The sequence below is a fragment of the Trachurus trachurus genome, assembly GCF_905171665.1.
Source record: "Trachurus trachurus genome assembly, chromosome: 2".
Lineage (NCBI taxonomy): Eukaryota > Metazoa > Chordata > Actinopteri > Carangiformes > Carangidae > Trachurus > Trachurus trachurus.
In genome coordinates, this window is record NC_139914.1 from 3193772 (window position 1) to 3208233 (window position 14462).

Here is a 14462-nt window from a genome sequence, read left to right on the forward strand (position 1 = left end):
GCAGACCAGAAATATTGTCTTTTTCATTCCACGCATTCTTCTTCCTTATGAAAACATCTCTGCACCGTGACCGGACACAGTTTTTTCATTTTCAAATGCATAGTTTTCACATCCCATTGACACACTCATTTAAAACTGTGTGCTCTCAGGAGATCAAACATTAACATTGTGGTACACTGTAAATTCTTTGTCAAACTAATACAATTAGACCGTCCAACAACCGCTCTAAATATTTAATATACAGACGTCTTATACCAACAGTGTCACATACCTGGCACATGTTTCCTTGTTCTCTGTAGTGTAGTGAATCACTGAGAGACAGGAGAGAGAAAGGAACGTTTTAATATTATGCATCACATACACAATGAATATATGTTAATCATTTCCTAATGTCTCCCATCAAAGGAGAAGTTCAGTTTGTTTAGGAATAAGAAACGGAAAGAGGCTTTTTTTTTTTATTATTGTGAATGAAGTTCGACAGCTCAGCTTAAACACCTAATGAACGTACTTCCAGTGTTTTGATCGTACTAACTACGTTTAAATGGAGACTGAACATTGTTTCCATATATGTATGAATGAACAGAGAGAGGGTGAGTAAAAAAAGAAGTCATAAAGACACACACGCACACACACAAACTCAATGACACTCATGTTTGGAGAGAAACCAGCTGTTGCAGTCCCACCGCCCACTAACAGAGATGGACATGTATAATAATAATAATGTGTGTCTACTACAGTCTGTCTACTTTCTAGGACTTTCGTACATGTGCTAAACACTTGGGATGGTGGTTTGTTCCTTAAAAAAAACTGCTCTGACACACAGGAAGTGATGCACTCTGTCTATTTGCGACAGAGGTTAGTAAACAAAAAAAGAACTGCGCAGTCAGCAAGAAAATTGGTGGGCACTGGTGCTGAGCAGACGAAAAGCAAAATCATATTTCTGTCACTGCTCTGAAACTGCGCCCGCCGCCTTGAAAGCACTTTAAATGTCCGTGAAATAAAGCAGCTGTGAAAATGCATGAAAAACTAAAACTATTAAATTGTCACTCCACTGGATTTCTTAACACCACATGTTGAGTGTTTCTGTGCTTCCTTCGCTCTATTTGTCTTTTTGGCAAATACTGTAGCTGATTTGGGATTGCAGCATACTATCATCCTACAGGGGCATCACACAAACACACACACACACACACACACACACACACACACACACACACACACACACACACACACACACACACACTTACAAATGCACACAGGATGTCAGGAAAGTTTCTCTACAACAGGAGGGAAACTAACACACCAGTGCAACAAATGTCTCAAGTTCTAAGTCTTATAAACAGTAAACTCACGACAGCATGACAAATGGCACATGTTTGTGTTTTATTAAGTGTTATGTGTGTGCTGTGTGTTGTCAGGCATCATTACTCCACTACATGAGGGACCGGTTTTGTTTTTAAAATTTGTGTGTGTTGACCGATTTGCCTTTCTGAGAGAGAAAAAAAAAAGGTTTCATCATCGCTAAATGATTTAAAAGATGAACATTTTTTCACACACTCGTCGTTTTGGCTCTTATGTAACCAGGGCGAGTTGACTGAGAACACATTCTTATTGACGGCAAAAAGCCTGTGGGAGCGGTTGCACACACACACACACACACACACACACACACACACACACACACACACACACACACACACGCTCACACACCTGGGAGCTGCCCAGTACAACGGCAGTATTGTGCTGGCAGCTGCTGAGCAGTTCTGCAGCAGAGGGTAAGGTAGTGTTACCCTGCTGTTTCCCCCGGTAACCGTCCTCTCATATGTTTACAAGCCATCTGCATCTACATATATACATATATATATATATACACTAGGGCTGCCACAAACGATTATTTTGATAGTTGACTAATCGGATCATACGTAAATTGAATGTAAAACATACAGCTTATCGCACCAGCATGCAGCTGCTCTTATAGAACCATCATTAGCTTTCAGCTTGAAGTGTTTAAGGTATATGCTGACTAAAAGTAAAGACAATTAAGATGATAGTATTGGAGAGCAAACCAAGACAAATTCCTTGTCACTGGTTGACATGGTAATACATTTTCTCTGAGTTCATTAAACTTTTAATGAAATATGCAGCTTGTAGCAACAAACAATTCTTTAACTATAGCATAAAGTGCAAACAGCTGAGTAAAATAAGGATAAGGCACTGACCTAAACAACACCAAAATAAATACTTTTTAGGTTTTTCTTTCCTTCATTTGTCTCTCTCTGGCATCAAACATATAATAATAATAATAATAATAATAATAGCTACATTTAAATAAAACGGTGTAGACACCTGAAACTAAGGAATTATTCACAATAATAAAGTTTTGGTCTCATTCAAATATAACAAAAGTGCATTTTGTGCTCAGTGTAAATAATAGTCGTTCTGTTAAAAAAAAATCAAATAGTTTATGAGACAGTAATAATAATAATCGTGACTAGTCGACTAATCGTGGCAGCCCTAATACACACACACACACATACAGTATATACACAGAGATGTGGTTTGTGTTTTACCTCCTGTGTCAAAATCAACATCATCTTCATCCACGCTGACGACGTGACCTCCCGGGGAGAGATGTGGCGGTTCGTTCCTGGGAGGGGTATACAGCTCCACCACCTCCAGAGGAACCTACGGAGGGGGATATGCATTGTGTAATGAATATGTCTCTCCTTTTGTCACCCAGCCAACTCTTTTTTAACACTCTCCAGATGCTTTAAAGCAGGGAGGGGGCTTTGATCTGTGCATACTTTCAAATTGTATACAGTATGTAGGGTTTCGCTGTAGCCGTTGCCAGTATTTGTTGATACCGCGACCCCCGTCTCCAAAACAGCATTCCACCGTGACCGCAGCATTTACAGAATTGACTACAATTTCAAACCATTATTACGAACCCATGAGAGCACTGCCAGATTAAAAAAACTGCTCTTTTTCTACATGACCAGTGCAAATTCACAAGTTACTTCCAATCTGTTTCCAAACTGTATTTTAGTTCAATTCCCAGATTCATAATTTCAACACTAGGTCAGCAAATAATCTTCATCCCACTTTTTTCAAGTCTACTTTCTCTCAGTTCTCATTAGATTTAGAGGTCCGCAGTCCGCACTTAAAGAATTCATTACCTATTCACCTTAGAAACTGCTCAAGCATAAATTCATTAAAGAAACAAATAATTCACTTTCTATTGGCCCAGTTGAGCAATGCATAATCCACATATTTTCTTTACATCAACACACAATATTGCTTTTCTCTCTCTTTTCTAATCGTTTTATGTTGTTCCTCACATTACTGTAAATTAAATTTATGTTGAATGTTTATCTTTAGGAGGACCAATTGACAAGCCCTTATGGGTTTTTTTGGTTTCTCCTGCACATTTGCTTTATCTACTGTATACTTTGTATGTTTTTTGTTGTTGTTGTTCCACTTTTTAATATGCTGTTTTATATACATGTATCTTTCATGTGCTAATAAAATACAAAAATACAAAATGGCTCAAACATTCTAATGAAAAACAACATACGTTTGTAGTCTTCAGCGTTACCTGTGGTTCTTCGTGAGCTCCTTCCTCCGCTGCTGGCTCTGGGGGATTATTAGGGGGGGCGTACTGCCTCTCTGCTGTCTCTGAGCCATACCGGGGGTCAGAGGTCAGCGGTACATCTTCGCCGCCATACGGCACGTGAGGAGCGGGAACCTCTGAGGGAGTGGAGGGAGCACCGGGACTCGACTCTCCACCGGCCGGCGCTGGCTGGAACTCAGGGTTCCCGCCTGTCAGAGGATAATCGTCCTCCGCCTCTTGATTTTCAGAATCAAAGTTATTGTCCGAATAGTCGTCGTACTCCGGGTACTCGGGGGTGGTCGTGTCCTAGATGCACAAACCATCGCTCAGTCAGAAGATTTCTGCACGTGCACAATTAAACGAATAAATGAGAGAAGAAAAACAAACTGACCGGGTGGTGGCCTAGTTGTCCGAGCGGCGGCGTGGCAAGGAGCCCACCGAAGGACGCAGGAACAATGTTGTCAAAGGAGTGACGGTTTCCAGTGTGGAAAAGCCATATCCCTGGTATTCCTGTATTACCAACCCTATAGAGGAAGTAGTAAATATTAAGAGCCATTTGGAGCCAATTTGCCAAAATGTTGAACTATCCCTTTAAGGCAGGGTTCGTACTTACTGGTAAAGGTTTTTAACACTCTGCTCATCGGTTGTAACGCTGTAGTGAGGTCCTTCAGCGCGGGAGAAGAGAAAATATGTAACTTCTCCTCTGCTGAAGCCAACTCTCGCAGGAAGCTCAATCTCCACATTGTAAGACTCCTACAAGCAGAGAAAAAAAAAGAATAATATTTTTGCTTAGCTGTGCTATAATTAGATGAAACATTTATCTTAATTTGCTCGTGTCGACAGGTCCTGCTGCGGCAAAATATCCAAGATAATCAAGCTGTGAATTAAGGCACTGTATCCGCACTTTACCTTGGGTCTCGTCCCGAAGAAGTTCAGACCACCAGCAGGGTAGAGGAAGAGCACGTATGAGTCGGTCTCATCATAACCGATGACGGCCTGGAAAGTATTCACCTGAAGAGAAAATACAGACAGTGTGTTAGTCTCGGTATGAAATTTGGAACCAAAATTTTGCATTTTCTGATGCAGTTTGTTCTGCAGATGGTGGATACATAAATATTGTGTCTTTTTTGTAGCTCCGTCTGTGTCAGAGGGATGAGGTCACCTCCTGTGTGTGCACCGAGTCAGTTCAGCTCAGTCTAAAATTATTCCAACACTCACTCCTCATATTTAAACTTCACACCTCTCCTCTGTGTACCCTCGCCCTCCTCGCCTTTTAAATCTGCTGCCATTCCTGTTTAGACTTCTCACCCTCCTCCAACCACCACCACTGTATTGACTTTGGTTTCCAAACGTCTATTTTACACAAATGAGGATGGGCTTAAAGGGATAGTTCACCCAAAATTGAAATCGGCGTAGCAGTGCATGTCCATATAACGGTTGCAAATGGATACCAACTGTCTTCGTAACAAAAAGACACACCAAAAAACATCCAAATACTGGAAGCTTCTTGAAGCTACTCTTCCCAGTTCGTCCAAATTTGACGAACCGGGAAGAGGAGCTTCGAGAAGTTTCCGCTACAAACAAGCTTGAAATATAGACTTATTTAATTTTTTTTGGGACAATTTCGCATTTCGGGGCTTCAATACAAAACGGACATTACATACGAGCAGCATGGAGGTATTTGGATGTTTGGAAGACAGTATCCATTTGCAACCGTTATATGGACATGCACTGCTATGCCGAGACCCCCTGTAACTCAGAGAAGCCACGGAGCACTCTGAAACTTCTCCCAGCCCTTAGTCGACATGAGGATGATGATAATGAGTGAAATTTCAATTTTGGGTGAACTATCCCTTTAAATCTGCTGCGATTCCTGTTTAGACTTCTCACCCTCCTCCAACCACCACCACTGTATTGACTTTGGTTTCCAAACGTCTATTTTACACAAATGAGGATGGGCTTACAGTAATGACCTGAATCAGTATGAGCTGATGATGAATCAAAGTACTTTTTTTTTTTTTTCTACCGCAGCTTCTTTTCCAAACAGTGGGCCGCTGTGACCCGAGCAGCTTGTTTCCTACAGTTACAGTATATGCATGAGGAGGCGTTCAGTTCAGCAACCCACCGCGTTGCGCAAAACCACAGTTAAAAAAACACAGATTTGGTGAATGAGGAGAAGACTGTGAGTGATCTCATGTTGTTTTCCTTAGGGACAGAGTCAGATTAGCTGTGCACACACACACACACACAGAGACACACACACACACAGTCACACAAACAAAGCCATGTACACACACCTCGGTCTCTCAACCCCCAGCCCAGATGTTGATCTCCACAGCTGTCTTCCTGTGTGTCTGCATATCTTTCTTGATGATGTTACATCATACAAACCAGACATTATTACAACTTAAGAGACGATGTGCGTACACAAACACAAGTACATGCATCTTATGTGAATGTATGTGTGTGTTCCTAATTGTTTACATCAACATCTTTAAACGATCTTGTTGTTTGTGGGCAAAGAGGACTGTGTCGCCTCCGGGCTCTGTGTAATTAGTGAGGAGGGGGTCCTTCTTTTTTATCTTTCCCCGCTCTGAAGGAGGAGGAGGAGGAGGAGAAGAAGCCGGAGCTACAAGAAGGGGGATCTGCCTTTTTCTTTGTCGTTAATACTCCTGCTAGATGTCTGCGCTTTTTTTTACTCCCCTCCTCCTCCTCCCTCTTCCTGGGAGAGGGAGGAGGAGGAGAGGGGCTAGAGAAGATGAGAAGGAAGAGAGGAGGACGGAACAGAGGGAACAGAGGTAGAGACAGATAGAGAGATGAAAGGACGTGGGTGTTGGTGGAGTCCTAGGTCTGGTTTTAAAATAGATAGATAAATATGAGGAGTCACAGTTTTCATCCAAACATCTCAGTCAGTCGGTCGGTCGGTCGGTCAGTGTGTTTCCATCAAAATCTTAATGACGCAATTTAAGCTCATTTCCTGAATTAATTATTTTCTGTCGTCAGATAACACACAGTGAGTCTTTGTAGGTTCGGTGGCCGATGTCATGTGATGCATTGCCATCTCTCTTTGAACTTTCTGGTCGCTCCAAATGCACTGTTGTGTTTGGTAATATTACTATTAACACATTTGCAATAATATCTCTGTGAGCACGTTAAAGTGACAGTGTTGGAATTGAGCTCCAAGCATCAGTGTGTTGTGTTTACATTCGCCGCTCCAAAAGCAAAGTATGTGGAGCGTAGATGTAGGTGAAGATACTGAGATGCTGCATCTACACTGGAAAAGAAGATGAAAGGCGAAGTCGATCCAGTAAATAATCCAGTGAAGTATGTTCCCAGCTTTTGCATATTTGTTTTTTATCATAGGCCACATCTTATCCCCCCCATAGCATTAAATATTTAGTTGTTTTTTTCATTTAGTTACATACAGACTGCTGCATTTACATTTAGATCAATTAAATGAAACACAATGAGTGTTTTTTTTTACCTACAAAGTGCTGGTTCGCTGATTTTTCACACTTCTTTAATCTTTAAACCAGGCTAGCTGCTTTATTCTCAGCTAAGTTTCATATTTACTGTACAGATGTGAGAGTCTTTAGCTCCCAAAATGTTGCACTACTCTACTTACTGCTTTAATTTGAGCTCTCCTCCTCCCCGCCGCCGCCCCTCCTCTATCTGTGTGGTCACTTGATGTGTTTGAGTCTGTCTGTGTGTGTGTGTGTAAAGTAGTCCTGGTGTGCTTTAAAGACTCACAGCTGGAAGACAACAAATTGTGGCCGACATACATCAAAGACTTCGAGACGGTGTGTTGTTCGGTATGTATGTGTGTGTGTGCTGTGACAGCCCCCTCTCCTCCTCACAAAAACCCACACACAACCCCTTGACCTCCCTAAAGGCACTTTGTCACACCTTTCTTTTAAATAGCCTCCTCCTCCTCCTCCTCCTCCTCCCTACGCTGACCAGACACATGCACAGACGTTAATCGTCTCCAGGAACGGCAAATCTCTGTTGCCAGTGTCGTGTCGTCCCGACTCTTAAAGATTTTTTCGGTGGAAGTAGTTTAACAATGTGAGTTTATTACACTTCATTAACACTGCTTGAATACCAGACAGCCAACGTCTCCAAAACAGCTGAGCTCCGACATGGATTGTAGGGATTTGTATTAATAGATAATGAATGATCATGTGGACTAAGGGCTGGGAGAAGTTTCAGAGTCCTCCGTGGCTTCTCTGAGTTACAGGGGGTCTCGGCGTAGCAGTGCATGTCCATATAACGGTTGCAAATGGATACCAACTGTCTTCGTAACAAAAAGACACACCAAAAAACATCCAAATACCTCCATACTGCTCGTCTGTAATGTCCCTCTTGTATTGAAGCCCCAACATGAGAAATTGCCCCGAAAAAAATTAAATAAGTCTATATTTCAAGTTTTGTAGCAGAAGCTCCTCTTCGGGACAATTTCGCATTTCAGGGCTTCAATACAAGACAGACATTACATACGAGCAGCATGGAGGTATTTGGATGTTTTTTGGTGTGTCTTTTTGTTACGAAGAAGTACCTCATAAAACAAACATGCGAGTTCAGGCAGAGAACTCAACAGGATCAAATCATTGAGTTATGATGAAGATGTCATCTCATTAGCATAAATAGGGTGTATGGAGGCTGCTGGAAGAGCGTATCCTCAGAAAGACTCAGACTCAGTGATGGAGAGAGGAGCCATTCAAGGACTATGAAGACTTCTGCTGTGCACATTTAACTGCCACGCAATCCCTGAACCCTACAGTACGATGCATCATCACTGTACAAATGCACACGACGTAGACGTTGTTAATGGCTCTGAGTGTGTTACTCCGTCTTTAAAGGAAGTCTGGCAAACCTTTTTGATGCCACTAAGGATGTAACTTCTTATATAGCCTGGCATGGCTTTAAACGCAAAGTTGTTATGAGGAGTGTTGTTTAGTTCTGTCTTATTTATCATGTGTTTATTTATTAGTGGTCTGGTTTACTCAAACAGAGTTTAGTCTACTTCCTTCATAAATAAGTCGAGCTGAGGAGTTTCCGACTTGTCCGAGGGTTTTTTGAATTAATGACTCAACAACGCGCTGTGACAAATGTTCTCAATCATGTTATAATTATCCAGAGCTGGATCTCGGCGCTCTGGTTACATTTCCCAGGGAGGGAGACAGAAGGTAGAGGGAGGTCGGGATGAAATTTAGCTACACTTGTTTGCTGGTTGCTGGTTTTTCAGCTTGTCGGCCACAGCACAGCTGCAAACAGACAGAGGGAGAGAGAGAGAGAGAGACACACACACACACACACACACACACACACACACACACACACACACACACACACACACACACAGGGGAGCAGCTGCAGTCCAGTTGCCAGCCTCACCAGAGTGCTACAAACGGAACTGCCTACAGCGTGGGAACTGGCACACACACGCACACACACATACACACACACAGAAACACACACACGATACAGCCCAGGCTTGTGGCCAGGAACAGTCCAGTCAGTATTTTTGCTGCTGTCATATGAAAATCCCTTCTCCATTTTTTTTCCTTCCTGTTATAACTTCAGCTGAACTCAAAAGGATTCCCTGCTCCTCTGTAAAGCCGGAGGAAATTGTACAGCTTCTTAGGTTGTGGAGGCTCCACAAAATCCTTTTGATCAAGTTCAAGAAGAGCACATGGTGAGTAAAACCATAGCTGCTTTTCTTAGATCCGTGAAGTTTCGCGAACATGGAACATTTAATTTTTAAAGCTGTCAAGATCCCTGTGCTCAAGTTTAACTTCATGTGAGTCATCTTAGCACGGACATTAGCTCAACGGTCACTGATAAACTCAACCCGGCTCATGGCGGAAGGACAGAATAACATATTATGAAAGCTGAAGTTCAGTGAGGGTCTGCTCTGAACCAGGATGAACATATTTCAAGGGATGCCCCCTGTGTCAGAAACAACAAATAATATGAGCAGAAACAAAAGTTCCTATTGAGAAGAGAAGAGAAGAGAAGAGAAGAGAAGAGAAGAGAAGAGAAGAGAAGAGAAGAGAAGAGAAGAGAAGAGAAGAGAAGAGAAGAGAAGAGAAGAGAAGAGAAGTTGTGTTCCACGTTTAAGTACTGCTTATTCTTTTGCATGAATTAAACAAATGATATATATTGTTTTTACCTAATTTTGTGTTGCTAGGCAGATTCAATCTCCCCTCACCGCCACTCTTTATGCTGAGCTAAGCTAATAATGGGCTGCCTGTAGCTTTAGCTTTAGTGTACAGACATTAGTATCAATCTTTTCATTACACTCACATATTGATGCATTTAACACCTCTAAATTGAAGATAACCGCGGGTTTATTGTCTAATTGAGTGGGTTTAGTCTGGAGTTACTCTTTGAATGAATGAAGATTAAGTTTGTAGCAGGATTAGAAACGTGTAGCCTGTCAACACTTCCACATACAGAAGGCCACGTTCTCTGTGTAAATGGCTCTGGTCATTAGCAAATTGAGCTATACATGGTAGCAGACACAAGAGAATGTGTGTTTTAGGTTTCAAGTGAAGCAATTACTTTCCAATTATGATAATGGCATCTTCAAGACTAATTTGATAGAAAACACAACCCTGCTTCTTAGTGATGTGAACCTTCACTCTTTCGCTCTAATTTTCCCGGCTCTATTTTCCTGTTATTTCTTCCTCTCATCTCCACACTGTGGTCGGTCGGTCCCCCTCCCCCCGCCCAGACGCTGCTATCCGCAATCCCGTCACCCCAATACACATCCTGACAAACACACACCTCAGATTTATCAGTTCACACACACATACCACTCGACTCCCCAGCAACACACACACCCCACCCAGCACCTCTGGCTAATCACATCAAAGGAAGATGCTATCAGTTCGAACTGGGAGACCTGCTGAAGCGAATCCCAGACCGCTCCAAATCTGACAACAAGACCCTTTAAATAACAAAACAAGCGCCCTCTTAGCACATGTAAAAACACTTAAAGGGATAGTTCACTCAAAATTGAAATTTCAGAGTCCTCCGTCTTGTATTGAAGCCCCGACATGAGAAATTGTTCCGAAAAAAATTAAATAAGTCTATATTTCTAGCTTGTTTGTAGCAGAAGCTCCTCTTCCTGGTCCGTCCAAATCTTGGAACAATTTCTCATTTCGGGGCTTCAATACAAGACATGCACTGCTACGCCGAGACCCGCTGTAACTCAGAGAAGCCACGGAGGACTCTGAAACTTCTCCCAGCGTTTAGTCGACATGAGGGTGAGTAGATAATGAGTGCAATTTGAATTTTGGGTGAACTATTCTTTTAAAGAGGTGGACACCAACTTCCAATAGTGGATAAAGACTTAATTCTGATATTTAAGGCTCAAAAAAAGGGCGCAATCACTGTGTTGTCCGTTTGGCAGCAATACAATCAAAATGAGCCGTGGCTCTTGTGCGAGGGGTTACTGCTGCTGCGTTTACCCACTGGACTGTTTGAGTGTTTAGCTTTTGATCAATCAGGAAGAAAGGAGACGGCATAAGAGAAACCAGACCATGAGAGTAAAGACAAGGACAAACACAGATGAGAGAGGGTTGGGGGGTGAAGAGACAGAGAAGATCCCCTGGGGTTTTTCCCTTAAATCTACCACTCCCTTCATCCGTCCATCCCACATGCTACACCCCAAGGAACAACAAAGCACTGTTTGTTTGATCGATAAGTTCAGTAAGTCGGCCTTTACTCACTACTTAAACAAATCCTCCCCTAGGTAACCCTTTATTTTACAGGTCTGTAATTTATTCATTATTCCCTGGGAGAAGGTTCGAGTGAGAACGATGAAATTTGATAATGATTATAAACAAAAAAAAACAAAAAAAAACACATCAAGTATTTATTGGCTTCACCTCTCACCTCTGGAAACAGCTGTATAATGAAAACGCTCTGTCATAGAGATGAGAAACTGGAGATCTGCAGCAACAGGAAATGTCTCATATACAGATGCTGCGTTTCATTGTGGTAAACATTAGATTCTCATCTCAAGTTTGTTGAGTGGGTATTTGCTAGGATTTTAAATGGGGCTTCACTTTTTCCAGAAAATCTCTGCTGTCTCTATAATTAGGGACAAATTACACGCATCCTTCTCAAGAAAATTCCTAGGAAATTACAGACAAGTAAAATAAAGTGTTGCACAACTGCAGAGGTTTTTTCAGACTGCAGAGGAAGATACGACTGGTTGAGAGGAACAGGTGCACGCCATTGAAGGAAGTTAGTCACCGGCACAGCGAGAGCGGTAGCTTCCAGGAGCTGCGGTGCTAAGGCACTGTGAATCCCATGGTGCCCATTTGCTGTAATTTGTGTCAAAAATGGCACTTCCTCTCTGATTCATAACACAAATCTGAACACAAAGGCACAATGTATACAGCTGCTGCTTCGACAAAGTTTTAGACAGCTCCCCCCTTGAGTGGCTTCTGACTTTGTGACCTCACTGTGTATATTTTTAGATCCAGTGTGACAGTGTTACACTTTTCCAAAGAAGCCACTATCTCTGATCGCTATCGTCAATAAACATCTGTTAACCAGCCCCGAAAACTCAAAACTGGAAGAGTTCCTAAAAAAAATGTCACATTTCCTGATGCTCAGAGTAAACCAGTCACAGTTGTTGCAGAAAAATAACTGCTAATTTGGAAAATGAAGAGTTGTCGTCCATGGCTGACTGACTCCATAGCAACATTACACTTCCTGTTTACATTTCACAAAGCCACAAATTATGGGAACTGCAGTTACAAAATTAAGAGCAGGATTATCCCGTAATAACAAAATGCTTTGTGCTTGTATTGGGTCAAATCATGACAAAACTATGATTTGTGAAACTTTTCGAGGAGCTTCGTGTTAAAGGGATAGTTCACCCAAAATTATATATTTTAAGCTTGTTTGTAGCGGAAGCTCCCAGTGTTGCTCTGCCGGAATCTTGTGCGATTTGCTGAGCCGTGAACTGGGAGTCAATGCAAATCGTGCAAGATTTGCACAGACACAGGCAAAGCAGTGAACAATTTCTCATGTTGGGGCTTCAATACAAGAGGGACATTACAGACGAGCACTATGGAGGTATTTGGATGTTTTTTGGTGTGTCTTTTTGGACGAAGAAAAGTGAGCTCCGTTCGCAACCGTCATATGGACATGCAGTGCTGCACGGAGCCCCGCTGTAACTCAGAGAAGTCACGGAGGACTCTGAAACTTCTCCCAGCCCTTAGTCCACATGAGGGAGAGTAGATAATGAGTGAAATTTGAATTTTGGGTGAACTATCCCTTTAATAGTAAACCAGGTTATTCACAAACAGAAAGAGGATTGATTGTCCGACAGAGCGTGACAACATGAATGGCCAGGGCGTGTTTGTGTCTCTACCTGTGTGTGTGAACTGGAGGGAGGGATAACAAGTTGGGAGGGGAGGGAGGAGACACTTTAATGACCCTTAAGGTTGACCTCTGACCTCTACAAAAGGTTAAGAGGCAGATTAACAGGGGAAGGGGGGGATTACAAATAGACCCCCCACCCCAGGCTGATTACAAGCGATGCACAACCTCCAGGAATTTGGGATTGTTGTGTGTCTCACAGGAACCAAAACACATTAGTGAGGAACACTTAAGAGGTATTCACATTATGATAAATACATTCATTCAGAGTTCTCTCCATCCCTCCATCCATCTTACCTTGTTCGAAGGCCCCGGCGTTGGAGTTTGTTCTTCATACGGCGCCACGTTCTCCCATGTTGCCACCACGGCGTGCGTCGGTGTGAATTTTGCATCTGGGAACCCTCGATGTACTTCCTGGGTGAGCAGATGAATGAATGACGGAGGAGGGAAAGAAGGGGGGAACAGGAAAAAGGAAAAGCGAACAAAAGAGTGTACAATGGATTGAACTAATGGATGAAAAAAAGAAAAAAAATCCCAAATTTGTAGTTCAGTGCCACACGACATTGTATTCATTCATTGTTCCTGGTTGAATCCACACAGACCTGGGCCACTCGGTTGAGCACGCTGGGCGTTTCCGTCGCCCGGTAGTAGATCTGTCCTCGCCCTCGGCTGGTGTCCAGGTCAGCCAGGAACGGCGCCACCACGGGGAAATCTGTGGGGAATCCATCGTCGACGTATTGCTTCTCCATCGGCAAATCCTGGGCCGATATGATGCCGTTGGTGGCCACCTATAAAAGAGAGTCACACATTAATTTTAATCCATTTTCTGCTTAAAAAATGTCCATGTTAGGGTTATCATTACAGGCTACATACAAACTACAAACAAAATAATTTTACAAATACCTCCAAGTCAGACACTATGTGTATACTAAAATGGATACTCTCAATCTTCCAGATGACTTTAACTCATTAGAAAAGACTCTTTTAGATAGTCTTAAACAAGGTCACTTTGTCTCCAAATTTTACTCCAAATTGCAATATTTGAAAACAATTTATCATTCCTACGGAAACTATGGGAGACCCAGTTGAAAACAACGATAGATGGTGAAATATGGGAGGAAATCTTACTTTTACCTTCGAAAATATCCATATGTAACAGATTCAGAGAAATGCAATATAATATCTTACAAAATGTTTATATATCTTCATATATGTATAGTAAATATACAGCAGGGGCCTCTGCAAAATGCCCAAAATGTAAGACTATTTTAGGGACAAGATTTCACTGCCTCTGGGAATGCGAAAAGATTCAACGGTTTTGGCAAACTGTATGTTCTGAGGTAGTGTGATAATTAAACAGCAACTACAGCCTATTCCAATATTGTGTTTATTGGGATATATCCCTGAATCAATAAGATCACATAAGAACACTGTACATTATGTTGGGCTG

General features: G+C 42.2%; 1 protein-coding gene across 1 annotated transcript in view; it reads right to left on the reverse strand.

The window, feature by feature from the left end:
* The window catches only part of nid2a (nidogen 2a (osteonidogen)), a 46209-nt gene that overhangs the window by 30306 nt on the left and 1441 nt on the right, over positions 1–14462 (reverse strand). Inside the window, exons 2-9 of the mRNA XM_083990141.1 lie at positions 13615–13800; positions 13310–13426; positions 4520–4621; positions 4224–4363; positions 4002–4134; positions 3596–3916; positions 2571–2685; positions 272–311 (exon numbers count right to left, since the gene is read on the reverse strand). Coding sequence (XP_083846267.1) covers positions 272–311; positions 2571–2685; positions 3596–3916; positions 4002–4134; positions 4224–4363; positions 4520–4621; positions 13310–13426; positions 13615–13800 — 1154 coding nt within the window. The remainder of the gene's footprint in view (positions 1–271; positions 312–2570; positions 2686–3595; positions 3917–4001; positions 4135–4223; positions 4364–4519; positions 4622–13309; positions 13427–13614; positions 13801–14462) is intronic.